General features: G+C 44.1%; 1 protein-coding gene and 8 non-coding genes across 9 annotated transcripts; 1 reads left to right on the forward strand and 8 right to left on the reverse strand.

Moving 5' to 3' along the window:
* Nucleotides 1-371: 371 nt before the first annotated feature.
* trnan-guu (transfer RNA asparagine (anticodon GUU)) lies at nt 372-445 on the reverse strand. Its single transcript has one exon. It is a non-coding gene; the product is annotated as a tRNA-Asn (tRNA).
* Nucleotides 446-1,972: 1,527 nt separating this feature from the next.
* trnak-cuu (transfer RNA lysine (anticodon CUU)) lies at nt 1,973-2,045 on the reverse strand. The gene has a single exon. It is a non-coding gene; the product is annotated as a tRNA-Lys (tRNA).
* A 771-nt stretch (nt 2,046-2,816) lies between these two features.
* Nucleotides 2,817-2,890, reverse strand: trnan-guu (transfer RNA asparagine (anticodon GUU)). The gene has a single exon. It is a non-coding gene; the product is annotated as a tRNA-Asn (tRNA).
* Nucleotides 2,891-4,419: 1,529 nt separating this feature from the next.
* On the reverse strand, nt 4,420-4,492 carry trnak-cuu (transfer RNA lysine (anticodon CUU)). The gene has a single exon. It is a non-coding gene; the product is annotated as a tRNA-Lys (tRNA).
* Nucleotides 4,493-5,263: 771 nt separating this feature from the next.
* On the reverse strand, nt 5,264-5,337 carry trnan-guu (transfer RNA asparagine (anticodon GUU)). The gene has a single exon. It is a non-coding gene; the product is annotated as a tRNA-Asn (tRNA).
* Nucleotides 5,338-6,866: 1,529 nt separating this feature from the next.
* Nucleotides 6,867-6,939, reverse strand: trnak-cuu (transfer RNA lysine (anticodon CUU)). Its single transcript has one exon. It is a non-coding gene; the product is annotated as a tRNA-Lys (tRNA).
* Nucleotides 6,940-7,701: 762 nt separating this feature from the next.
* trnan-guu (transfer RNA asparagine (anticodon GUU)) lies at nt 7,702-7,775 on the reverse strand. The gene has a single exon. It is a non-coding gene; the product is annotated as a tRNA-Asn (tRNA).
* A 1,531-nt stretch (nt 7,776-9,306) lies between these two features.
* trnak-cuu (transfer RNA lysine (anticodon CUU)) lies at nt 9,307-9,379 on the reverse strand. The gene has a single exon. It is a non-coding gene; the product is annotated as a tRNA-Lys (tRNA).
* A 1,192-nt stretch (nt 9,380-10,571) lies between these two features.
* On the forward strand, nt 10,572-27,531 carry LOC147229453 (pituitary tumor-transforming gene 1 protein-interacting protein). The gene is made up of 7 exons (XM_086155878.1): nt 10,572-10,874; nt 11,117-11,163; nt 11,968-12,076; nt 14,009-14,117; nt 16,019-16,084; nt 24,413-24,459; nt 27,065-27,531. The coding sequence occupies exons 1-7, from the start codon at nt 10,763-10,765 to the stop codon at nt 27,112-27,114; spliced, it is 540 nt and encodes a 179-aa protein (XP_086012004.1). The 5' UTR covers nt 10,572-10,762; the 3' UTR covers nt 27,115-27,531.
* The last annotated feature ends 355 nt before the right edge of the window (nt 27,532-27,886 follow it).

Here is a 27,886-nt window from a genome sequence, read left to right on the forward strand (position 1 = left end):
ACACATATCTACCGGTAAAAATCCCAAATTTCAGCCTTTGCACAATTAAAGGGTTCGGGCATGCACCGAGGTGAACCGCAATGAGCCCGGATGCTATTCTGGGTCTGAAAACAAGACAAGGTAGTGCAAGTGGAAGGAGGTCGCATGCAGCATGGTGTCTGAGTTGGTCACAGAAATATGTCAGTCATCATCAGAGATACAAGGAACTAGCAAAACCAGGCTTGTCAGCACTGTTTAGTCTACTTCCCGCATACCCTGCATTGACTGAGCCAGAGTAGCTTTGCTCCCAGGTGGAAATTGCTGTCATAGTAACACCTCTGGTAACCAGGGACATTGCTGAGAAGCAAGACAAAGGACACGACTACCCTGCACGTCCCTGGGTGGGCTCGAACCACCAACCTTTCGGTTAACAGCCGAACGCGCTGGCCGACTGCGCCACAGAGACGTGGTTGACGGAGGACGAGGCACCGTATTCGGCTGAATCATACACTTACCACCGAAATTCGCCGTCAATACATGTCGTTTCAATCTTTGTTGACTGCACTGCTAATTAGCCACCATCAGTCATAAAGCCAGAATGGACACAAATGTGATACCATTAAATGTATCTTAATTGTCTCCAGTTTTTCAAATTGCAAGGCAGGGTGGCACTGGTCAACGACAACGGGGGGGCGATGACACAGAACCTGACTGTTTTGGTTGTGATGACACATGGATTGCTTGGAGGACGTGATGCTTTTGCACCAATCAGCTCGTCAACTATTTTACAGGGCCCTTGACCTGGAGCAAAGGTGGACGCCCAACATGGGGCTCGAATCTACAACCCTGATGCAATGGACATGTGACATACGCTGCAATCTTGCCGGACTGGCCTTGATAGTCTGAAAGCAAATGTGAACGGGAGTTTGATCAGAAATCAAACACTCCAATACCATCCAGCTCCTCATCACACCGCTGCGGACTGCGAGGCATATCCTTGACGTCTTTGTGCCCTCACCAAATCTGGCCCCATGTCAGAGTAATGTGGGTCTTCCGTGTGTAACAGGGATTCTTAAGTCAAAAGGCTGCATGAAATTCCAGGCAAATAGGCAGGCAGGTTCCAAACCAACAGGTTGACAGTTGAATTTCCCATTTGTTTTTGAAGCAAATTTCTGCAGGTAAAAATCCCAAATTTTAGCCTTTGCACAGTTCAAGGTCATGTGGGACTGGTCCAGGACAACAAGAGTCAATGAAAGAGACCCTAACTCTTGGTTGTGATGACACACGGCTTGCTGGGAAGAAGAGGTGCTTCTGTGCCAATCACCTTGTAAACATTACATTGTCCTTGACTCGAAGCAAAGGCAGACGCCCAATGTGGGGCTCGAACCCACGACCCCGAGATTAAGAGTCTCATGCTCAGAGATACAAGGACCTGGCAAAAAGGGGCTTGTCAGCAGTGCTTGCTCTCCATACCAAGTCCCCTGCATTGGCTGAGCCAGAGTAGCTTGGCTCCCATGTAGAAGTTGCTGTCATAATAAAGTCTATGTTACAAAGCACCTCTGGTAACCAGGGAAATTGCTGACAAGCCGGCCTGGTGAGATAACGGATATTCCCACACTTTCTTTGGCGGGTTTGAAGACAACCTTTCCATTAACAGCCAAACATGCTGGCCGATAGCGCCTCACAGACACGGACGAGGCCGAGGCTAAGGCAACGTATTCGGCTGAATAATACACTTAAGGAGAAAATGATCTTCAATACAATTGTAGACTGCAGAAGTCAGCAGGTACCATCACTAGTGCGGTTACTTCAGACCTATCTAATGGTCTCCAGTTGGTGAAATTGCAAGGTTGGGTGGCACTGGTCCAGGACAACAGGAGTCAATGAAGGTGTCCCTGACTGTTTTGGTTGTGATGAGACTTGGAGGAAGAGGTGCTTCTGCACCCATCAACTCGGAAATATCACAGTGTCCTTGAGCTGAAGCAAAGGTAAACGCCCAACGTGGGGCTCGAACCCACGACCCTGAGATTAAGAGTCTCATGCTCTACCGACTGAGCTAGCCGGGCTGCAAAATCCAACATCTAAGTGCTTTTTCGCGAAAACCTGAGTAAATGATGGGGGCAAGTTCAAGATGGAACAGCGTGCAATGGACACGTGACAAATTCTGCATTCTTGCCGGACTGGGCTTGATAGTCTGAAAGCAAATGTGAACGGGAGTTTGATCAGAAATCAAACACTCCATTACCATCCAGCTTCTCGCAATACCGCTGCATTCCGTGAAGCGTACCCTTGACCTCTTTGTGCCTTCACCAAATCTGGCCCCATGTCAGACAAACAAAGAGCCCTGCTGGGTCTTCCATGTGTGACAGGGATTCACAAGTCAAAGTCGGCATAAACTTCCGGGCAAATAGGCAGGCCGGTTCCCAACCAACAGATTGACCATTGAAGTTCCTATTTGATTTTGAAACACATATCTACCGGTAAAAATCCCAAATTTCAGCCTTTGCACAATTAAAGGGTTCGGGCATGCACCGAGGTGAACCGCAATGAGCCCGGATGCTATTCTGGGTCTGAAAACAAGACAAGGTAGTGCAAGTGGAAGGAGGTCGCATGCAGCATGGTGTCTGAGTTGGTCACAGAAATATGTCAGTCATCATCAGAGATACAAGGAACTAGCAAAACCAGGCTTGTCAGCACTGTTTAGTCTACTTCCCGCATACCCTGCATTGACTGAGCCAGAGTAGCTTTGCTCCCAGGTGGAAATTGCTGTCATAGTAACACCTCTGGTAACCAGGGACATTGCTGAGAAGCAAGACAAAGGACACGACTACCCTGCACGTCCCTGGGTGGGCTCGAACCACCAACCTTTCGGTTAACAGCCGAACGCGCTGGCCGACTGCGCCACAGAGACGTGGTTGACGGAGGACGAGGCACCGTATTCGGCTGAATCATACACTTACCACCGAAATTCGCCGTCAATACATGTCGTTTCAATCTTTGTTGACTGCACTGCTAATTAGCCACCATCAGTCATAAAGCCAGAATGGACACAAATGTGATACCATTAAATGTATCTTAATTGTCTCCAGTTTTTCAAATTGCAAGGCAGGGTGGCACTGGTCAACGACAACGGGGGGGCGATGACACAGAACCTGACTGTTTTGGTTGTGATGACACATGGATTGCTTGGAGGACGTGATGCTTTTGCACCAATCAGCTCGTCAACTATTTTACAGGGCCCTTGACCTGGAGCAAAGGTGGACGCCCAACATGGGGCTCGAATCTACAACCCTGATGCAATGGACATGTGACATACGCTGCAATCTTGCCGGACTGGCCTTGATAGTCTGAAAGCAAATGTGAACGGGAGTTTGATCAGAAATCAAACACTCCAATACCATCCAGCTCCTCATCACACCGCTGCGGACTGCGAGGCATATCCTTGACGTCTTTGTGCCCTCACCAAATCTGGCCCCATGTCAGAGTAATGTGGGTCTTCCGTGTGTAACAGGGATTCTTAAGTCAAAAGGCTGCATGAAATTCCAGGCAAATAGGCAGGCAGGTTCCAAACCAACAGGTTGACAGTTGAATTTCCCATTTGTTTTTGAAGCAAATTTCTGCAGGTAAAAATCCCAAATTTTAGCCTTTGCACAGTTCAAGGTCATGTGGGACTGGTCCAGGACAACAAGAGTCAATGAAAGAGACCCTAACTCTTTTGGTTGTGATGACACACGGCTTGCTGGGAAGAAGAGGTGCTTCTGTGCCAATCCCCTTGTAAACATTACATTGTCCTTGACTCGAAGCAAAGGCAGACGCCCAATGTGGGGCTCGAACCCACGACCCCGAGATTAAGAGTCTCATGCTCAGAGATACAAGGACCTGGCAAAGAGGGGCTTGTCAGCAGTGCTTGCTCTCCATACCAAGTCCCCTGCATTGGCTGAGCCAGAGTAGCTTGGCTCCCATGTAGAAGTTGCTGTCATAATAAAGTCTATGTTACAAAGCACCTCTGGTAACCAGGGAAATTGCTGACAAGCCGGCCTGGTGAGATAACGGATATTCCCACACTTTCTTTGGCGGGTTTGAAGACAACCTTTCCATTAACAGCCAAACATGCTGGCCGATAGCGCCTCACAGACACGGACGAGGCCGAGGCTAAGGCGACGTATTCGGCTGAATAATACACTTAAGGAGAAAATGATCTTCAATACAATTGTAGACTGCAGAAGTCAGCAGGTACCATCACCAGTGCGGTTACTTCAGACCTATCTAATGGTCTCCAGTTGGTGAAACTGCAAGGTTGGGTGGCACTGGTCCAGGACAACAGGAGTCAATGAAGGTGTCCCTGACTGTTTTGGTTGTGATGAGACTTGGAGGAAGAGGTGCTTCTGCACCCATCAACTCGGAAATATCACAGTGTCCTTGAGCTGAAGCAAAGGTAAACGCCCAACGTGGGGCTCGAACCCACGACCCTGAGATTAAGAGTCTCATGCTCTACCGACTGAGCTAGCCGGGCTGCAAAATCCAACATCTAAGTGCTTTTTCGCGAAAACCTGAGTAAATGATGGGGGCAAGTTCAAGATGGAACAGCGTGAAATGGACACGTGACAAAGTCTGCATTCTTGCCGGACTGGGCTTGATAGTCTGAAAGCAAATGTGAACGGGAGTTTGATCAGAAATCAAACACTCCATTACCATCCAGCTTCTCGCAATACCGCTGCATTCCGTGAAGCGTACCCTTGACCTCTTTGTGCCTTCACCAAATCTGGCCCCATGTCAGACAAACAAAGAGCCCTGCTGGGTCTTCCATGTGTGACAGGGATTCACAAGTCAAAGTCGGCATAAACTTCCGGGCAAATAGGCAGGCCGGTTCCAAACCAACAGATTGACCATTGAAGTTCCTATTTGATTTTGAAACACATATCTACCGGTAAAAATCCCAAATTTCAGCCTTTGCACAATTAAAGGGTTCGGCCATGCACCGAGGTGAACCGCAATGAGCCCGGATGCTATTCTGGGTCTGAAAACAAGACAAGGTAGTGCAAGTGGAAGGAGGTCGCATGCAGCATGGTGTCTGACTTGGTCACAGAAATATGTCAGTCATCATCAGAGATACAAGGAACTAGCAAAACCAGGCTTGTCAGCACTGTTTAGTCTACTTCCCGCATACCCTGCATTGACTGAGCCAGAGTAGCTTTGCTCCCAGGTGGAAATTGCTGTCATAGTAACACCTCTGGTAACCAGGGACATTGCTGAGAAGCAAGACAAAGGACACGACTACCCTGCACGTCCCTGGGTGGGCTCGAACCACCAACCTTTCGGTTAACAGCCGAATGCGCTGGCCGATTGCGCCACAGAGACGTGGTTGACGGAGGATGAGGCACCGTATTCGGCTGAATCATACACTTACCACCGAAATTCGCCGTCAATACATGTCGTTTCAATCTTTGTTGACTGCACTGCTAATTAGCCACCATCAGTCATAAAGCCAGAATGGACACAAATGTGATACCATTAAATGTATCTTAATTGTCTCCAGTTTTTCAAATTGCAAGGCAGGGTGGCACTGGTCAACGACAACGGGGGGGCGATGACACAGAACCTGACTGTTTTGGTTGTGATGACACATGGATTGCTTGGAGGACGTGATGCTTTTGCACCAATCAGCTCGTCAACTATTTTACAGGGCCCTTGACCTGGAGCAAAGGTGGACGCCCAACATGGGGCTCGAATCTACAACCATGATGCAATGGACATGTGACATACACTGCAATCTTGCCGGACTGGCCTTGATAGTCTGAAAGCAAATGTGAACGGGAGTTTGATCAGAAATCAAACACTCCAATACCATCCAGCTCCTCGTCACACCGCTGCGGACTGCGAGGCATATCCTTGACGTCTTTGTGCCCTCACCAAATCTGGCCCCATGTCAGAGTAATATGGGTCTTCCATGTGTAACAGGGATTCTTAAGTCAAAAGGCGGCATGAAATTCCAGGCAAATAGGCAGGCAGGTTCCAAACCAACAGGTTGACAGTTGAATTTCCCATTTGTTTTTGAAGCAAATTTCTGCAGGTAAAAATCCCAAATTTTGGCCTTTGCACAGTTCAAGGTCATGTGGGACTGGTCCAGGACAACAAGAGTCAATGAAAGAGACCCTAACTCTTTTGGTTGTGATGACACACGGCTTGCTGGGAAGAAGAGGTGCTTCTGTGCCAATCCCCTTGTAAACATTACATTGTCCTTGACTCGAAGCAAAGGCAGACGCCCAATGTGGGGCTCGAACCCACGACCCCGAGATTAAGAGTCTCATGCTCAGAGATACAAGGACCTGGCAAAGAGGGGCTTGTCAGCAGTGCTTGCTCTCCATACCAAGTCCCCTGCATTGGCTGAGCCAGAGTAGCTTGGCTCCCATGTAGAAGTTGCTGTCATAATAAAGTCTATGTTACAAAGCACCTCTGGTAACCAGGGAAATTGCTGACAAGCCGGCCTGGTGAGATAACGGATATTCCCACACTTTCTTTGGCGGGTTTGAAGACAACCTTTCCATTAACAGCCAAACATGCTGGCCGATAGCGCCTCACAGACACGGACGAGGCCGAGGCTAAGGCGACGTATTCGGCTGAATAATACACTTAAGGAGAAAATGATCTTCAATACAATTGTAGACTGCAGAAGTCAGCAGGTACCATCACCAGTGCGGTTACTTCAGACCTATCTAATGGTCTCCAGTTGGTGAAATTGCAAGGTTGGGTGGCACTGGTCCAGGACTACAGGAGTCAATGAAGGTGTCCCTGACTGTTTTGGTTGTGATGAGACTTGGAGGAAGAGGTGCTTCTGCACCCATCAACTCGGAAATATCACAGTGTCCTTGAGCTGAAGCAAAGGTAAACGCCCAACGTGGGGCTCGAACCCACGACCCTGAGATTAAGAGTCTCATGCTCTACCGACTGAGCTAGCCGGGCTGCAAAATCCAACATCTAAGTGCTTTTTCCCGAAAACCTGAGTAAATGATGGGGGCAAGTTCAAGATGGAACAGCGTGCAATGGACACGTGACAAAGTCTGCATTCTTGCCGGACTGGGCTTGATAGTCTGAAAGCAAATGTGAACGGGAGTTTGATCAGAAATCAAACACTCCATTACCATCCAGCTTCTCGCAATACCGCTGCATTCCGTGAAGCGTACCCTTGACCTCTTTGTGCCTTCACCAAATCTGGCCCCATGTCAGACAAACAAAGAGCCCTGCTGGGTCTTCCATGTGTGACAGGGATTCACAAGTCAAAGTCGGCATAAACTTCCGGGCAAATAGGCAGGCCGGTTCCAAACCAACAGATTGACCATTGAAGTTCCTATTTGATTTTGAAACACATATCTACCGGTAAAAATCCCAAATTTCAGCCTTTGCACAATTAAAGGGTTCGGGCATGCACCGAGGTGAACCGCAATGAGCCCGGATGCTATTCTGGGTCTGAAAACAAGACAAGGTAGTGCAAGTGGAAGGAGGTCGCATGCAGCATGGTGTCTGACTTGGTCACAGAAATATGTCAGTCATCATCAGAGATACAAGGAACTAGCAAAACCAGGCTTGTCAGCACTGTTTAGTCTACTTCCCGCATAGACTGAGCCGGAGTAGCTTTGCTCCCAGGTGGAAATTGCTGTCATAGTAACACCTCTGGTAACCAGGGACATTGCTGAGAAGCAAGACAAAGGACACGACTACCCTGCACGTTCCTGGGTGGGCTCGAACCACCAACCTTTCGGTTAACAGCCGAACGCGCTGGCCGATTGCGCCACAGAGACGTGGTTGACGGAGGACGAGGCACCGTATTCGGCTGAATCATACACTTACCACCGAAATTCGCCGTCAATACATGTCGTTTCAATCTTTGTTGACTGCACTGCTAATTAGCCACCATCAGTCATAAAGCCAGAATGGACACAAATGTGATACCATTAAATGTATCTTAATTGTCTCCAGTTTTTCAAATTGCAAGGCAGGGTGGCACTGGTCAACGACAACGGGGGGGCGATGACACAGAACCTGACTGTTTTGGTTGTGATGACACATGGATTGCTTGGAGGACGTGATGCTTTTGCACCAATCAGCTCGTCAACTCTACAGGGCCCTTGACCTGGAGCAAAGGTGGACGCCCAACATGGGGCTCGAATCTACAACCATGATGCAATGGACATGTGACATACGCTGCAATCTTGCCGGACTGGCCTTGATAGTCTGAAAGCAAATGTGAACGGGAGTTTGATCAGAAATCAAACACTCCAATACCATCCAGCTCCTCGTCATACCGCTGCGGACTGCGAGGCATATCCTTGACGTCTTTGTGCCCTCACCAAATCTGGCCCCATGTCAGAGTAATATGGGTCTTCCATGTGTAACAGGGATTCTTAAGTCAAAAGGCGGCATGAAATTCCAGGCAAATAGGCAGGCAGGTTCCAAACCAACAGGTTGACAGTTGAATTTCCCATTTGTTTTTGAAGCAAATTTCTGCAGGTAAAAATCCCAAATTTTGGCCTTTGCACAGTTCAAGGTCATGTGGGACTGGTCCAGGACAACAAGAGTCAATGAAAGAGACCCTAACTCTTGGTTGTGATGACACACGGCTTGCTGGGAAGAAGAGGTGCTTCTGTGCCAATCACCTTGTAAACATTACATTGTCCTTGACTCGAAGCAAAGGCAGACGCCCAACGTGGGTCTCGAACCCACGACCCCGACATTAAGACGTACATGCTCAGAGATACAAGGACCTGGCAAAAAGGGGCTTGTCAGCAGTGCTTGCTCTCCATACCAAGTCCCCTGCATTGGCTGAGCCAGAGTAGCTTTTCTCCCATGTAGAAGTTGCTGTCATAGTAAAGTCTATGTTACAAAGCACCTCTGGTAACCAGGGAAATTGCTGACAAGCCGGCCTGGTGATATAACGGATATTCCCACACTTTCTTTGGTGGGTTTGAAGACAACCTTTCCATTAAAACATGCTGGCCGATAGCGCCTCACAGACACGGACAAGGCCTAGGCTAAGGCAACGTATTCGGCTTAATAATAAACTTCAGGAGAAAATGGTCTTCAATCCAGGTTGTTGAAATCATCGTAGATTTCAGAAGTAAGCAGGTACCATCGCCAGTGTGGTTACTTAAGACCTATCTAATGGTCTCCAGTTGGTGAAATTGCAAGGTTGGGTGGCACTGGTCAAGGACAACAGGAGTCGATGATGGTGTACCTGACTGTTTTGGTTGTGATGAGACTTGAAGGAAGAGGTGCTTCAGCACCCATCAACTCGGAAACATCACTGTGTCCTTGAGCTGAAGCAAAGGTAAACGCCCAACCTGGGGCTCGACCCCACGACCCTGAGATTAAGAGTCTAATGCTCTACCGACTGAGCTAGCCGGGCTGCAAAATCCAACATCTAAGTGCTTTTTTGAGAAAACCTGTGTAAATTATGGGGGCAAGTTCAAGATGGAACAGCGTGCAATGGATATGTGACAAATTCTGCAATCTTGCCGGACTGGGCCTGATCGTCTGAAAGCAAATGTGAACGGGAGTTTGATCAGAAATCAAACACTCCATTACCATCCAGCTTTTCGCAATACCGCTGCATTCCGTGAAGCGTACCCTTGACCTCTTTGTGCCCTCACCAAATCTGGCCCCATGACTACACCGCCATAGGAATCCCTATAAAAATGCTAATATGCTAAAATGCAGAATGGATTAACAGCTGAACAATGCCGACTGAGCCAAAGAGACCTGTTAGATCAAGCACAAGGCACCGTATGCGGCTGAATTATACTACACTTACCGCAGAAAGTGAACTTCAATACAGGTTGCTGAAATTATTGTTGCCTGAAATAGTAATCATCCAGCATTAATAATAATGCCAGAATAGACATGAATGCGGTATCTTTATAGGCTCCAGTTTATCAAATTACGAGGTCAGGTGGCACTGGTCCAGGTTGATGACAGACATTCAGACTGTTTTAGTTGTGATGAGACAGCTTGGAGTAAGAGGTGCTTCAGCACAAATCACCTTGTAAACATTACCGTGTACGACTTGCAGCAAAAGTAGACATTGGGCTCAACCCACAACCCTGAGATCAAGAGTCTCAAAACTTCTTAGTGCCCTCACCAATTCTGGCTCCAGATCTCACACAGAAAATACAGAGCTGGCTCCTTCATGTGTGTCAGGAAATCATATATCAATGGTATAAAAATCCCAGGAAATTAGGCAGGCAGGTCCCAAACCAACAGATGGACTAATAAAAGCCTTTATAGTTTTAGGAACACATTTCTAGTCGTAACTTTATAAATCACACACCATCAACAAATCTACACTGTGAACCTCCGGGGGTGATAGTATCCCAGTTTACATTTCCATTTTGTTCTGGAATTCAACCCAGTTTGTTGATTTGAAATGTCATCTATCTGTATTCTCAGCTGCCACTGACGTCAAAATACATATTTTACATTTTACTGCATAATGAAGAGCGTTATAGTGCCATCCTGATTTCCACTACAATCACGAACGAGTAGGCGGGGACAGAGAAACACACTCCTTGGAGAAACTGAACCCATTATCGCGACACGAACATAGACTCCGCTCGCCCGGAATGCAAAGGTGGATGCGAACGTTCCCACTCTAAAGACCAGGAAGTAACCGTAGCTTTCGATTTGTTCGGAACAAACAAGCTTGCAGTCTGTGGTGAAGTAAAGGAAGCGTCTCCTTTCGACGAACAAGGGTGTCTAAGAAGCGATTGAGAGACAAAAACCGATTTTCACGATGCCAGCTTGGAAAACAGAGAGAAAAGCAACGTCGGTGATTGTCGTTTCGGTCGTGGTGATCCTGAGCTACGCTACGCAGGGGGAATGCCAAACATCCACACCGCCACCGCGTGAGTTACATTTCATTGTAAAAATAAAACGTAAACTCTTCCGATAACCCCACAAAAGAAATGTGTATTCTAGCAACAACGTACAGGTTTTTTTTCTGCCAGAATTGAACAGCTGCCTTTTGGCATTTTAAAATGCGTCACGGATTACTGCCGCAGCCGGCTCCCGGACACTTGCTCTATTTTCTTTTGTTTTCGTGTGGTTTGCTGTTTGCAGCTAAGTTTCTCTCTCCCTGTCTTTTCAGCCTGTTCTGTTTACAAAAGCTGTGACACCTGTGTGCCAAATGCCAAGGTAAGGTCGCTTGGTTTTTAAGGGTAAATTCAGATTTATTTATTTTTCTTTCCGAAGTAACTCACTTTATTTCGCTGCATGTTCTCTCTTGCAAGCGACCCCACCTAACACACCTTGAACGGAACTAACGAGCTAATCTGTAGTCTCAATCTGCATCATAAAATTTATGAACGTAAAACAGTAAAACATGCCCAATCCAACAACTAAACGAACCCCTACCTTGGCCTCATCCCATACTTTTTGGCGTTCGTGCTTGGTCTCCATGGAAACCGAGGGGGAAGTACCACATGTACAGAATGTTGGGGGGTCTATTTAGGCTAATATGTCGTAAAAAATAATGTAGTTAAAGTATTTTTAAAGTTATTACTAGTATCGAAAAAAAACAACGTGTGCACAATTCAATCTTGTAAAATTAAAACAAACAAAAGAAAATCAGGCACGTTTTCCCCACCTTAATACACTGGCTATTTCCAAATATCTATTTTGGCTGCAGCACACAAATGTTTTTTTTTAAAGATCAGTTGAGTGCCAAGGGCTATCTTTTGTAAAATCAAAACAGATGTGTTAAGATAAATACATTGTGGAAGAGCACAATTTAACACTTTTTAACAATTGGGTTTTGGGGATCACAAAATTAATTTGAGTATTATTTCATAGATATAAATACACACTGTTCCAGATGGTCTGCAGCAGAGGATTTCACAGTCTGAGGCTCCAGCTTTTACAGCTCAAATTTGCCTTGAAGACAGCGATTGGGATGTGAATCCTCTGGGTGCTGAACTTTGCTGTTTTGCCTCCAAACAGTGTCTGTGGTGCCTCACCTCCAAGAACTGCTCAGACTACCCAGTAACCTGGCTGCTACCACCCGCGTCCCTGTGCCAGTTGTCCCAGGCTCGTTGGGGCGTGTGCTGGTGTGAGTAGATATGTGTTATCATGAGTCTATAGATTGTATTAACATTGGTTATCCTGCCCCCGCTGCAAGATGGCGTTGCTCAATGAAAATTGAGGGTTCAATAAAACCAAGGGTTTTATTGAACTTAACTGGAAAACAAAACTGTTGGACAAAATGGTTCATCATTAACTTGATTAATGCTGAGCATACAATTTTGTATGTTCAGTGAGAGTGCTCTGTTTTCCTGGAGGAATGAAAAAAGCTCATACATTTTTCTAGTTATTAAAAATTGAATTATAAGAGGCCAGCCTGTCTTAAATATATATTTAAATTTCTATATTTTCTCATCAGACCACCTTATAGCATTTGCATTTGATTGGACTAGGACATTTTAAAATAGTATACAGACAGATTATTGAATAGTTGAACGAAAACAAAATTAATATGTATCTCTCTCTCTCTGTGTATATATATATATATATATATATATATATGTGTATAATATTGATTCACTCATCAAAAGATGATGCTGAGAGAAATCAAATATATATACCTTTATTTTCATGTGCAAAAAAGGTCACTGAAGTCTCAACACAATTCTTTCACTATTTACACCTGATAAACGTGGATATCTAGAAGAAATGTAGCAAGTATTTTATTTTTCCAAGCAAATTTTTCTGTTCATAGTACAATGACATTGCTATTCCAGAGGAATATTAATTCCCCTGTTCGGATACACCATCAGGTCCATCTTCTGTCACTTATTCTGCGTGGAGAACCTGGTGGAAATCCACGTAGACACAGGTCCTTGTCAGAATCGAACCAGATTCTGCATTGTGCATTGAGGCCGAAGTGCTAACCACTGCACCAGCATACCACCCTGCTGCCATTCCAGATATTTTAGTTTTGAAAACTGCTGATATTTCTTTAATATGATATCCAGAACTACTGATGGATGGCTGCCAACAAATATGTTGGTTCTTAGATTTAAATCGAGTTTTATTGTCATTCAGCCTCCACATTCTAAAAACCGTAGAGCGAATGTACAAGTCTGTTACTCATGCTCATTGGCAATATAGTCACATTTTGTTGCAATTTATGAATTGTAATACACTGAAACACTGTAAACATTGTAATAAACTGAAACAGTGCAAGGACTTATAAAAGAAACTATGCCAAATAATTATAATATAGTTAAGATTAATAATAGAAAAATATCATTAAGATTAATGATATGCTGAAATATATTTTGAGTAGTGTATATCGTTGTCTGTTGTCTCTATGCTGTAGATCGGACCTCGGCATTTTACGGCCCGCGGGCTACATCTAGCCCGCCAAACTATTTTCTTTAAATATTTCACGAAGTATTTTCAATCAATATTGAATTTAGAAACTTATTTTTTCCTTTTGTTTAATTTTGTATGGATGATTACATACAAAAACATGTCAGCGCATTTATATGATCATGAATGATTTTAAAGTTGAAATGTAACGCCGAAACATTTAAATTGCAATTTTCATTTTGTTCAATTTACTTGATACCTAGTTGGCCTGTGCATAAAAATTAAATAAGAAATGTGGCCCGCCAGCCAAAATAATTGCCCACCCCTGCTGTAGATCGATAGTGAACCATTGCAAATTAACTGGGTAATTTGGCATCAAAATTGCTTATTCTATCACAATTAAGAGCAGCTGCAGCCAAAGAGCGGGTAGGATCATCCTGCTTTCCACACACAGCTTATGTGTTTACAGGAGTCACCAGGTGGCACCGTTGGTACACAGAACACTTCTCTAGCCATTAGATAGAAATGGTCAACCTGACTTGAAGCCCCCATTTCCAGGGCAACCTCACAATACAGAACCAGCGGTATCCATATGTGTTTTTTTTTTTTTTATACTTTTTAGCTTGATGCAGTGTTGATAGAGCACTTGTCTACTTTTTATGTGATTTAGTGAACTTTGAGGCCCTTATCATCACATTTGCTGTGATTGGTGGAATCATCCTCATCATGATCACCGTGTGCTGCTGCTGCTGCTGTTGTTGCAAGAAACGTCGATCAAGGTAAGCCTCCTAAAATCTCAGACACTTTCATTTGACAAAGGGGTTGAAGCCCTTTGCATGGTTTGGCCAGTTCAAAATAAAGTTAAAATGAAAAGCACAATTTGGGAGAATTAAAGGTGCAATTCATTGTGACTTGACCTTTAAAAGTGAATCAAGAGCTTCCTCTCAATAATAAACAGAAATATGATAAAACTCAATAAAAGATTTGCGACTCCAAATACTTAGTTAAGAATACAGTTTTAATACTTTGCCAGTCCTGCAGACAGCATTTCCGCCAGGACAGCCTTCATCTGCCCAAATGCTTTTTTTATCCAGCTGCTGAGTGACCGTTGTGGTTGTCTCTCCTTAAGTTTCAGAGATCATTTTGTTTAGTCATTACTGTTTGTCGCCATTGCTGTAGAGAACATTGCAGCACAGAGGAGCCATTAAAAACATGGTGACACCCACAACTGATGTCATCACAGTAGAGGAACTCTAATACTGGACCCTTTTTTTGCCTGTATGAAAACATTACACATTACATATTTTCCTGATACTAGATATCACAATGTATGGGAATTATGTGGTCGTTTTTTCAAAACAGAAAACAAAGAAAAATGCTTTCATTGTTAGCACTCCAATTAGGAGAGTTACCATTTCACTTTTTACTTTTATGTCATCCGTCTTGTACTGCTAGCTGCCTGCCTGTTTACCCATGGCTCTTTCAACTAATTTTGAAAGCAAACAAGTACATTTGCTCTGTGGATTTGCCAAAAGTAAGTTTTGTCAAACGTCAGTAAACAATGAGGTACCGGTATGTTTTGTTCCACCACCAAACTGAGGCTATGGCAACACAAACATAGCAGTTGTGTATGTGTGTCTGTATCACCTGGCTATGTGACAGGAATGAGAAGTAAAACAGATTGTATCAGCAACCTGGAAAATAGGTTTTCCTAATCATTGTCAGTCAAATATTCCTCAGCCATACAGTGCTGTTCACTGAAAAAAAAATTGTCTAATCCAGTGATCTGTCACATGTAGCTGATAAACCCAGCCCTGTATTGAACTACTCAAAAAGAACCTACAGCTTATGCCTTAGTGTAGTTATTGAAACCAAACCACAAAAACCCACTGTCGACGAGAAATTCTTTTTGACATTGATTCATTACCTTCTGATAGTGACACTTAAATAAAATGTACATTTATCATGGCAACAAGTGGAATGTGAGCTGTCCCCTCATTGAGCAAAACTGAAATGAAAATGCCCTGCCAGTCAATCAGCTGCGGGCCAGCCTGTCACACACTGACAGTCTGTTAAATGTGGGATGCCTTTCCATGTCTTCCATTTGACAGAAATCTTGACATGCACAATACCGCATACTCCACTTCAACACTCAGTCTAGCTCAGGGGTGTCAAAGTTACAGCCCGCAGGTCAGAACACGCTCACAAATGGGTTTAATCTAGCCTGCAAATTATTTTGCAAGGCATAAAAATGAGCTGAGCTGCAATTTTTGATTAAAGAAACTGTTGTTATTATGCTATGATTTTCCCCGTGCAGCCCATTTGAGAAAAGATTCTACCCCGTATGGCCCCTGAGCTAAAATCAGTTTGACATCCCTGGTCTAGCTGTATTTAGCTGTATTTCAATTACCTGCTTGCCTTATTTAATTCTGGCTCATTTTTTAATTTTTTTTTTTATTATAATTTCCTTTTATCTTTCAGGCTGCACACTTCTTTTATCAATCAAATAGAAGTCCCTCTCCAAAGACAGCAGAATTTGAATAACTCATATTACCCAGTTTTTATGTGTTCGGGGGGAAAATATCTCGGTGAATTTTAGCTGTATATAATTGTCGCATTGCATTACATGGTTTTGTCAGACTTTCCTTTGAGACCGTTTTCTTCTTCATTTTACCTGAAGGCCAGATCGAGATGAGGAGAGATATGCCAGGAGAAGAGAGGAGATCAGACAGCGGGCCGATGACAGGTAAGAAGTTTATGAATTTATTCTATTTATCTAATTACCTAATTTTTGGAGTACCTCACTGACCTCATTACACATGTGGATGATCACCTTATTACTCAAACAGACAGGCACTCTGCACTTTCTTTGTGGACAATTTATAATGTTCTTGTCCTGTCATTGTTCAACACCATGTATGAGGTGTAACCGTCAACTAAACTCCTTGTATTATAATTGGTCAATAAAGCTGATTCTAATTCAGATTCCAGGCTAATACGGGTCTGTGATCTTAGTCACACATGATGGTTTACTAAATAGCAGATGGGTGTCTGCACTGTAATAGTGGAAATCCTCAAGGAGGTCAATGGCTAGGCAAATATTAAGAAAGAAAAACAAACTATGATGATTTTCGTGAGTCACTGTGCTATCGGAAGTACCCTAACAATAAATAGACGTTGTATTGAAATGCCGTTCATATGAGGTGAGGGCATCATTTGGCCAAATATATTACCAGTTACATCTGATTACCGTATTTTTCGGACTATACGTCGCTCCGGATTATACGTCGCACCAGCCAAAAATGCATAATAAAGAACGAAAAAAACATACATAAGTCGCACTGTAGTATAAGTTGCATTTTGGGGGGGGGGGGGTTATTTAATAAAATACAACAACAAGAACAGACATGTCATTTAAAATTTTTATGACGAACAATTTAAAATAAAAATAGAATAGAGGCAACAACAGGCTGAACGATATGCTTGCGTTACATGACACAACTGAGAAAGTGCGTGGTATGTTAACATAACATACTAACAGTTATTCCGATAACTAAAGCATAAACAACATGCTAAGAAGTTTACCAAAACCATCCGTGTCACTCCAAATACCCGGTAACTAAAATCTCATGAAATCTTCATCCTCCACTTCTCATCAACTCCGCTAACCCCGGAGGTAGAAGATGTGGCGATTCCTCTTCTACGTCACTTACGTCAGACTCATCGTCACTTCCAGTTCCAACTATTCCAGCCTTTCTGAATCCTGCCAGAATGGTTTCGGTTGTCACCGAAGCCCATGCTTTTTCGATCCATTCAATAACTTCCACGAAAGTTGCACGGCGCATTCTCCCAATTGCCGTGAAGCTGTGTGAAGTCGTTCCTCTAGCTGTGGCCACCTAGCTTCATTTCAGTTAGAGTTACCTCCACTTTTCGCCAGTCTCTTACAAGCTTCTCGCTAACTCCAAACTTTCTCTCTGCAGCTCGATTACTGTTTTCGGCTGCATATTTTACTACTTGCAGCTAGTAATCAGCAGAATACGGTTTCCTTTTCGGTGCCATTTTTGTTAAGTTCTTCGCCAATGTTGAAATCATTCTCACAGGCCTATAGTGCCCTCTTGCGGTTCAGTGTGAAAATAACATGTGAAATGATATACCGGTACCGGTAATAATGTGTTAATAATTTCACACATAAGTCGCTCCAGAGTATAAGTCGCACCCCCCACCAAACTATGAAAAAAACCGCGACTTATAGTCCGGAAAATACAGTACCTACAACATATGTGCCGTGATGAAGCTGATCCATTCTTGCATGAAGTGGAATGCTTAAGATGCAAAAGGAAGGAACCTCACAATATCTTAGCTTCTTTTCCCATCCCTGTATATTTGCCACCTTGAAATCCCAGTAGGACTTGGCTGGGATTTCTCAAAACAAAAGGGGCCAATGTCTAATTGAGAAGCGAGCAACTGGTGTGAATGTGCAGCTCTGGCTCTTTCCCAGAGGAAGACTTCCTCGCGGTCGGATCCCAAAGCACCAATTGTATTGTGGAAGTTAGAGCAGCTGTTCTCTCACAAAGTGGTCATTAATAGAATGTAGCTGCTGTATCACACAGCCCCAGTTGTAGCGTTCCCCAGACTTGCACGCTGCAAATGTTTCAGCCACAGATCCTTTCTCCAAGGGGTGGATAGTATATTAGAGAATGGGGCAGCCATGCAGAAAGATAGACAGTAACTGTGGTTTATCATCATCATCCCTTGCAGTTTTAGCTGTGTGTGTGTGTGTGTGTGTGTGTGTGTGTGTGTGTGTGTATGTGTATGTGTGTGCGCGTGTGTGTGCGTGTGTGTGTGCGTGTGTGTGTGTGTAAGCTGAATTATCTAACTTCTATGATCTTGCAGCCAGGGTTTCCTGCTGTGTCCATGATCAAATCTCTGAAGTAGGAGTTAGCGCAGTGACCTATATAGATACAGTTCATGCCGTGAGCAGGACATTCGGAATAAATTGGACCCATCATGGGAAAAATTCACCCTCCAGAATCAGTCTGAAATTCAACTTTCAAAGCTAACATTTTCATTCAGGTAATGTTTTTTTTAACTGTCATTTTCTCATTTTGGGTGATGCAGTTTTAAAAAACATTTTGCTTGTTTGTTAATTGGCTATAAGAGGCAGCAGAAAATTGAAGGGAGTTTTCTAAATCATGCTGGGTAGGACCTGATGTTTAGCAGGATGAGCTGTTGGAGATCAGACCGTGTCGAAGGTAAAAACGGTAAAGATTGAAAGCTAATTTGAACCCTGTCACATTTTGGGCGCATTGATGGACCATCGCGTAAACACCTACACTGCTACCAAAAGCAGAAATATGATTTAACAACAAGCCCCCTCACTCGTATCAGTCTGATCAGCCTATCTTTAGCCTACTGAAAGCTGCAGTGGTGAAATCTCAAGTTGTAATATTACGGTTATCCGCAAGGTGGCTTTTTACTTTGAAAGCTTTACAGCCTTTCTGAGCTTCTGCTCAGTGCTCTGTTTCAAGAAGACAAACCTGACTCATATTTGGTCATCGATAAGGGAGATAGGGTGTGGGATTGCACTTCAGTGTTTCTATAGAAATAAGAATTGGACTGAACTCAAGCATTAAATGTGCTGAGATGACTTTGACGCTTGCTATTCATATTTACAAAGTATTTAAGGGCAAGTAGCTTTTCATTTATTATTTTACTGTTATCTGGGATATTGTATTAGTCTTATACATTTATTGTCTCATATTTCTGAGCAGTTAAGGCACATTCATTTTCTGTGGGACGAATGAGGTCCTCCTGATTTTATTCAAAAAGGGTCTTCTTGCAGGCCGTATGGTCATATAGAGAACAAAAACCATACATTGCACAAGAATAAAGGATAAATATGAGCTTTTTTAACATTAGCCATAGAAAAAAATATATTTCAAATTGCATTTGATAATATATAAGTTTTGGGCCCCTTGCTTCTAATTCATATAGTCATGGATGTTCACCTTGAACAGTAACAGAGAAGCTTGAGTAAAGTTGATTAAATTGAGAACTTAATGAATCTTGAAGAGACATAGCTATAAGGGTCACTCAATGTCTTTCACTGAAATAAATGTCAAACTGGTTAAATTCTTCCATCCACTTCTAACCACTAATATCTGCACTGTCAAGGCGGCTAAGATAAGAGTGGCGGCGGACACTTACGGTTTCCAATTTGCTGGTTTGGATGATCTGTCATAATTTCTTTTTTATGTTTGTACTTATTATTGGGACAAGTGCAGCTGACGCATGTTGCTTCTTATAACCTGAACGCGACAGTTTAAGTGTTACAATAAATGATGGGACCTCAAACAGACAACTTATGAGCCCCCTGCCCAATCTGACGTTTGTATCAGTGCCTCCTGAGCAAGCATTCAATCTTTCCCAAGCTGTCCCTGTCCATTCCACACTTCGCACCTCTCACTCTTTGCGTGGAGTGTTATTTATGTGTGCCGTCTTTTGTCAGTCATCCAGTTGCTTGCAATGTGGCTGTAGGCCAGGGTGACCGATGGCAGCCGGTACACAGCCATCCTGTTGCTCGCTGATCACAACGTGCAGTGACACTTTGATTTACACCATCTCCTTTGCAGAGGGCCGATGTGAAGTTAGGTCTGAAGCACAAAAAGCTCCTCCCAGGCCTTTGTCGCTCCTGAGAATAGCTGTGTGTGTGTGACGACGCCTAGTCCTGCTTTAGTGATCTCCGTTAGCTAAGAGCAAAAGTCACTCAGCAGCCCCAAACAAGCCTGAATGTAAATGTTCTACACACATGTAGTGTATTCTTTACATATTGTAAATAGCTGTATCCTTCATCTATCCATCCATCTTCTGCACTTGTTCGAAGTCGGGTCATGGAAGCAGACACCAGAGCAGGGAGGCTCAGACTTCCCTCTCCCCAGGCACATGGTCGAGCTCTTCTGAAGGGTTCCCAAGGTGCTCCCAGGCCAGCCTAGAGACATAGTCTCTCCAGTGTGTCCTAGATCTTCCCCATGGCCTCCTCCCAGATGGACATGCCCGGAATACCTCCCCAGGGAGGCGTCAAGGATGCATCCTGACCAGATGCTCGAACCACCTCATCTGACTCCTCTTTATGCAGAAGAGCAGTGACTCTACTCTGAGCTCCTCCCAAGTGGCCAAACTGCTCCCCCATCTTTAAGGGAGAGTCCAGCCATCCCACTGAGAAACTCATTTTGGCTGCTCGGATCCGCAATTTCGTTCTTTAGGTCACTACCCACAGCTCGTGACCATAGTTGAGGGTAGGAATGTAGATCGACTGGTAAATTGAGAACTTCGGCGTCTGGCTCAGCTCCTTTTTCAGCACGACAGACCGAGTTTGCATCACTGCAAATGCTGTACCAATCTGCCTGTTAATCTCCCGCTCCATCCTTCCCTCTCTCGTGAACAAGATACGAAGATACTTGAACACCTCTACTTGCTGGAGGATCTCTTCCCCAACCCGGAGTGGGCACTCCACCTGTTTCTGGTTGAGCACCATGGTATCAGATGTGGATGCGCCGATCCTCATCCTGGCTTCTTCACACTCAGCTGCAAACTGCTGCTCTGAGATGTGGAGATCATGAACCGATGAAGCCTACAGACCCACATAATCTGCAAAAAGCAGAGACTCAATCCTGCGGTCACCAAACCAGATCCCCTCAACACCCTGGCTGCCCCTAGAAATTCTGTCCACAAAAGTTATAACCAGATTTGCTGACAAAGTGCAGCCCTGGTGGAGTCCAGCTCTCACTGGAATCGAATTCAACTTATAACCGGCAATGCGGATCAAGCTCCAACACTAGTCATACAGGGGCCGAACAGCCTGTACAATGGAGTTTGGTACCCCATAGCACCCCTCACAGGATTGCTGCTGAACACAGTTGAATGCCTTCTCTAGATCCACAAAACACATGTAGACTGTTTGGGCAAACTCCCATGCCCCCTCGAAGACCCTGTTAAGGGTATAGAGCTGGTCCACTGTTCCATGACCAGGATGAAAACCACACTGTCCTGCTCACCACCCCGGTCTGCCAGTCCAACGGTACTGTCCCCAAAGTCCATGCAAAGCTGCAGAGCCGCGTCAGCCATCAGACATCAAGAGCCTTGAGGAACCCAGGGCGGACCTCATCCAGCCCCAGATATCCGCCACTGAAGAGGTTTTTGACTGCCTCTTCAACTTCAGCCCTGGAAATAGGTGAGTCTGCTCCAGAGTCCCCCGGCCCTGCTTTGCTATTGGAGGGTTTTTCGACGGGACTGAGGACGTCTCAGAAGTATTGCTGGTCAGCAGCGTTTACCACTCCTATTGTACACAGTGTTGACAGAGCACTGCTTTCCCATCCCAAGCGGCCAGATGGTCGACCAGAATCTCTTAAAAGCCCACTGGAAGTCATTCTCCATGGTTACCCTGAACTTCACCCACGCCTGAGTCGGTGCCGGCAACCACCAAAGCTGAATGCTGCTTGGCCTGCCGGTACCTTTCTTGGCCTGCTGCTACCTTTCAGCTGCCTCTGGAGCCCCACAGGCCAGAAAGGCACATAGGTCTCATTCATTTTGATGGCATCCCTCACCATGAGGTCACCAGTGTGTTGGAGGATGTTGCCGCGACAGGCCCCGACTGTCTTGCGGCCACAGCTCCAGTCTACCACTTCGACAACAGAAGCACAGAAGATGGCCCATTTGGACTCAATGGCCCCAGCCTCCCTCGGTACATGGTTGTAGGTCTGCTGAAGGTGGTAGTTGAAACTCTTCCTGACAGGGGACTCTGACGGATATTCCCAGCAGACCCGCAAGCTACGTTTGGAACTGCCAGGTCTGACTGGCTTCCTCCCTCACCATTGGAGCCACCTCACCACCAGGTAGTGATCAGTTGACAGCTCCGCCCCTCTATTCACCTGAGCATCCAAGACATGTGGCCTCAAGTCCAATGACATGACCACAAGGTTGATCAAAGCACTGCGGCCTAATGTGCGTTGGTGCCAAGTGCGCATATGGACACTTTTATGCCTGAACATGGTGCTTGTTATGGACAATCCATAACAAACATAGAAGTCCAACAACAAACACTAAGTCGGGTTCAGATCTGGGGGGCCATTCCTCCTATTACCTACTTCCAAGTCACACTGTCACATTGCCCACGAGAATATTGAAGTCTCCCAGTAGAACAAGGGATTCCCTGGTTGGAGTGCTCTCCAGCAGCCCTTCTAGGGAAGGGTGGGTAAACGGAACTACTGTTGGGTGCATAACCGAAAACAACAGTCAGAACCCGTCCCCCCACCTGAAAGCAGAGGTAGGCTACCCTCTTGTTCACCGGGTTGAACCCCACCATGCAGGCACTGACTCAGGGGCCAATCAATTTGCCCACACCTGCCCGGTGCCTCTAATTGGGTGCAAACTCCAGAGAAAGAAAGAGAGTTCAGGCCCTCTCAAGAGGCATCTTGAGTCAGAATCTCTCAGCCTCGTGTACCAGCTCGGGTTCCTTCCTTCCACCAGAGAGGCTTGGAGGGTCGGACAGCCAAATCCCCCCCCCCCCATATCCTGTCACACTCAAACAGCCTCTGCTTTGTTTTTTTTTTTTCATGTTTACTGACAGCGGTCCTTCACCAATTTTTGAATTGTAGGGTCATCACTATGGATTACAACAGTAATCAAATTGAACAAATAAATATATAACTATGTATGGTCAAAACTGTGATTGAAGGGGAAATTGAAAATGAACACCTCCTGATTTAGGCTTGAATATTTTGACATGCTCCTTTACCACTTGAAGTAGTTATTTGAAAGTCCAAGACAATATCCACTTTTAGCATATTCCATAAAATGTACTGTAACATCTATTTCCTAATTCTCTTGGGTTGAAAGTTTCATATGTTTATGTTAGGTACGACCACCATAAACAAAACATTTCCAGTTTTTGGCATACACGTCCTGCTGCCACACCTCTCGTGTGTGTGTGTGTGTGTGTGTGTGTGTGTGTGTGTGTGTGTGTGTGTGTGTGTGCGTGTGTGTGTGCGTGTGCGTGTGCGTGTGCGTGTGCGTGTGCGTGTGCGTGTGCGTGTGCGTGTGCGTGTGTGCGTGTGTGTGTGTGTGTGAGCTAAATTATCCAACTTCTATGCACCCTGGTTGCAAGTGTGCAGAATGAACAATTGGTCATTACAAGTGTCGTTTTCTTGAATCACAAGGCCCCTTCCTCAGGGAGTCAATTTAATCATTGTATTGACCTAGACTCAGTCTTGGCAATGTGTCAGTCGTCCCATACGTAACAACAGCATTTCAATAGAGGATCTTGCTGAATATATTTATGTGAGGGATAGAAGACTGAAACAGTTCAACTTTATTCACTGCAACTTTGTTTGAAAAAGATCCCCATAGTGTAAGAAAAAACTTAGTCACAACTGAGTCAGTCATCCCAACCTCGTTGTTGTAGCATGCAGAACCTGTTTCTGACAGTTGAAAAAATAAAATAGTGGGCGTTCTAGAACGAAATGGATCAGACTTATCATAGTACTAGTGATGTGACAAACAAATAATATAACATTAATAATGCAACATTTTGACAGGTTTTGGAGACTTAAAAGCATTAAAGCTTGATGATAAACATAATATACAACTTAATAATCCCAGAGGTTATCTTGTGTCAAGTCCTCCCGTGGCTCTCATGCAGAGTCCAACATCATTGTCACAACACTGGCAGAGCGATTGCACGCAAGGTTGAGCGAGGCAATACACACAGTTGCTGCATTATCCGATGAAATTATTTCATAGTGTAAAGCACCTTCACTCTCGATTTCAGGTATTTTTTTGGTACATATGATCTGCTTTATGGCTAATTTGCAACACCCTGTCCCTAAAATGACCAAAAATAGGTGACCACATAAAAGATTTCGTCACATGAACAGTTGACAGAAAGAGTAGCCGTGCAGTGTTTTTTTTTTTATTTTTTACAACCCTTATTTAAGAGAAGCAAAATCCAAAAGCTGATATGAAAGGCAAATATCTTCCTGTGCAGTGGAGTCACACATCTGACCCTCCTGTCTTCCAGGCGAGTGGAGAGAATCGCGCGGCATGATGAGATCCGCAGGAAGTATGGTACGTACAGACCTTTCTTTACATTGATTCTGACTGATTGCCACACTATTATTTAAGCTGGTTATCCTTTCTTGCCAATGCATTTTGTGTTGGGTTTTTCAAAAAAGAATGCCAAAATGCTTTTTTCGGACTTTACGGGACACTGTCATGAAAAAAATCATATTTTTTTGCCAGCAAACTTTCTATGCAGCATCCCTCTGGTGGTCATGTGAGGAACGTCAGTCACTGTCTGGTCAGATCAGCCTCAGTTTTCAAATGCCTCTGACAAACATGACACCTCACATGAATCCAGAAGATCCCCAAATTACAGTGCAAAATTTCCATGGCGGGTGTAGGAGATCAACCAAGAATTGCTGTGCAACTGACAAAGTGTAAGCCATGCAGGTGACGCCGGCATTACATTTGCTTGTTTTCATGGTTTCTGCAGTGTAGAGTTTGAATACCAATGCACCAAATGGCATTCAAGCTTTGGATCAAGCAAAGCGTTTGTTGTTGCATCAGCTCGCACCTCTGTCTGCAGTTTATCAGGTCAACATTCATTCTTACTCGCACAACACATCAGTCGGTCAGGCCAGAAATACTATATTAAAGACAAGTGTATTTTCACATCAGTTTGTTCAAGTCTACCGCACTGGTTAACAGTTTAAGCCAGAACTTTTACAAACGGAAATCATTACTGTCTGCCAATTGCCTGTGGGAGGAATCCAACTTGTGTGGGAAGAATCGCTTTCCATTGATTGACGGTTTTCACTCCTTTGGGGGTTTGTGTATTTGTTTGGTTTGTGCTGGGTGTTCTGTTAAATAATGTCACCTTGAGAGGAACACATGATGTAAAATCATTTAGGGCAAGAGGGGAAACTTACAGTGAATGAACCAATATTTAATGTTTTTATGTTTCTAGTCTACAGACAGTTATCGGATATCAATGACCTTTCATTTGGATAAATGCCTTCCATGCAAGGAAGGACCACATGCAACAAAATGAATATCATGATATTCACTGGCCACGTTGTACATGTATATTTGTACATATATTTCTATATTTATGCACAGTCATTTTTATACATGTAAAGATATGTGGTTGTGTCGTTTATCTATAGATGTTTGAATCCTCAAATAATGTGATCATGATTCTGATTCTGAAATGTGCAGCAAATGACCAAGAAACCGTCAGGGAAGTATTACTGAATTTAGAATGACAAGACATGTGACAAATTGGGTTTTTTTTTAACACCTTTGAAAAATATTCAAGTGTTCGAGATTAAAAGGCTAAGCTGTATCCCAATTATTGATATTCAACAGCTTATGAGCCACAGAAGTTGCACTTGTGGGTGCACAGGGAGTATATGTCAGGTTTGTGTATATCGACAACATGGGTGTGACAGTTGGGCCGAGGGCTCCTGCTCATTGGTAGACTCTCATAATGATCACAGTATTTATTCCACACAGGAAAAACAAAATCATCGCGTAATCACTTGTTTACATAAGTCAAGGAGTGATTTAGCATTTTTTCATCCACATTCATTTCCTGTTCAAGTGAAAATTGTGGAAATAATGTCAGTCAGCATGCTTTAACAACAGCATTGTCACATGCCAAGTGCCATCTCAGAACATATGTAAATGTGGGTTTTTAAAACCTTTCAGTGATGATGTAGTGACTGCATTTTATAGGCAGTTAGTAGCTACACTTGTGTGGTAATTGTAAATTGTTTTTTTGAAATCAGTGTTTTCACTTAGGTTTGTGGTTTCCCGTTAAGCCCGGTCGGTACATGGACTCAGCTAACAGCCAAGATTGACATTAGCTTAATATCATCCGTCTAATCTCTGCATGTGGCTCCAAATGATAAACTGCCGCCCTCTCGTAACATGGTAGCAAAGACTCTCTGACACCTAATTAGTCCAAATGAGTCTAGCATTGCACTCACTTCCTCAGACTGACACCTTCATCGAGGCTTGCTGACCTTTTCAGAGGATGCCTGCCTGAAATACGCTTTTTTTTTTCTCCCCCAACTAGCTTTGTTGGTCTCAACCAGAATTTTCTATTTCTCATCAGAATATTTCGGGTTTGTTAGTTGATTTTTTTTTCATCACCCCGGCTGCTACGAGCATTAATAACAGAAATTCAAAAAGCACAAGAAGTGCCGTACTGCTTCGTGTGTAGGAAATGGCATGTTCCGCTGACTGACGAGAATGCGCTTGTGTCTGATATCCTGTCCCTGGAAGAAAAAGCCTCCCGTCAGGGCGATTCAGCCACAGCAGTGATCATGATGTGTCCTCATCTCTCAGTGACTCAGACCGAGAGACATATCAGAGTTCCAAGAGAAGAGGAGAATAGTGGAAAAAAAACGACAGCGTCTGCTTCTCATTTTCGACAAAAACAGCAGCATCTTATTTTGAAAATAGGCGATCACCTTGTCACTTTCACTCAAAGGGCCGTAGGATGGAGTGTTTACGGAGCCCCATTGCAGGTTCTGCATCCTCAGCTTAGTCAGACTCACAGGAGTGTCAAAGATACTGAGTGAAGAGGCAAGAAGCCAAAAGGAGCGGCCCATCCATCATGTTGCTTTATTCATGTGACTGAATTTGTGCATTGTCCTCTGTGCAGGTCTCATGGGGGACTCGGACCACCCGTACAGCAAGTTTGAAAACGAGTGAAGCGGCTTCCTGGCAGAGTTCTCCCGATGTTCAGCTGATCTTTAGTCTTTTTTGTTTTAGCTTGGATTCAATCCCTTTTTACACGAACCACGAAACCACGAGACAATGACTGCACAGTTCTACCGTCTGCTTCACCCTCTCACTGTTTTTTTTTTTTTTTTTTTAAGAGAATATCAAACAGCTTCAATGTGTCCCGATTTCATTCTTAATCAGAATGCAGCATGGTGTGTCAGACTTGTGCTGAATGATTTTACATTTTCCGCAATATGTTGTTGTGTTGTGCTGAAACATCATCACAAAAGTTATCACTTTGCACTTTGTAAATACTGTCTTGATTTTTTTTTTTTTTTTTGAATGGCAAACAAAATGACTGTATCTAAGATGACATGAATAAAAATAAGATAAATCATCTCTTTTAAGAAATGTTTCCTTATTCTTTGCTGTGGATAAATAATCTCTGTCAGTGACCAACCCCATGGTCCCTCTGATGGATTCACTTGCATTTTGGAAAAGCGTTACCATTTTTTTGAATGTCTTGTGACTCCAGTGGCTACAATTATAGGAATAGCCCCTCCTTCCTCAATGCCAGTGTAAGAGCTTTAATTCATTTTTCTGCATATCAAGTGGCTTAATACCTCAAGCTGGAATATCATAAGGGCAGATTATTTTGGTATTTCATTCCCCATGTGTCATTTAAATGTTCAAATTACTTAACTCCAAGAGATAGCGCACTGTGTGGTGATTTCCAGAAAATGAATTCAGTTTGAATTGG

This window comes from Fistularia commersonii, chromosome 11, assembly GCF_037954325.1.
Source record: "Fistularia commersonii isolate RoL2024-O1a breed Wild chromosome 11, RoL_Fcom_v1.0, whole genome shotgun sequence".
Taxonomy (NCBI): Eukaryota; Metazoa; Chordata; class Actinopteri; order Syngnathiformes; family Fistulariidae; genus Fistularia; species Fistularia commersonii.

Bases quoted from the DNA above. Each gene is read 5' to 3' on its own strand.
- LOC147229453 (XM_086155878.1), top strand. From the start codon at position 10,763: ATGCCAGCTTGGAAAACAGAGAGAAAAGCAACGTCGGTGATTGTCGTT. The intron at 11,164-11,967 runs GTAAGGTCGCTT...GCCTCCAAACAG, and splicing joins CCTGTGTGCCAAATGCCAAG to TGTCTGTGGTGCCTCACCTC. The intron at 12,077-14,008 runs GTGAGTAGATAT...TATGTGATTTAG, and splicing joins TCGTTGGGGCGTGTGCTGGT to TGAACTTTGAGGCCCTTATC.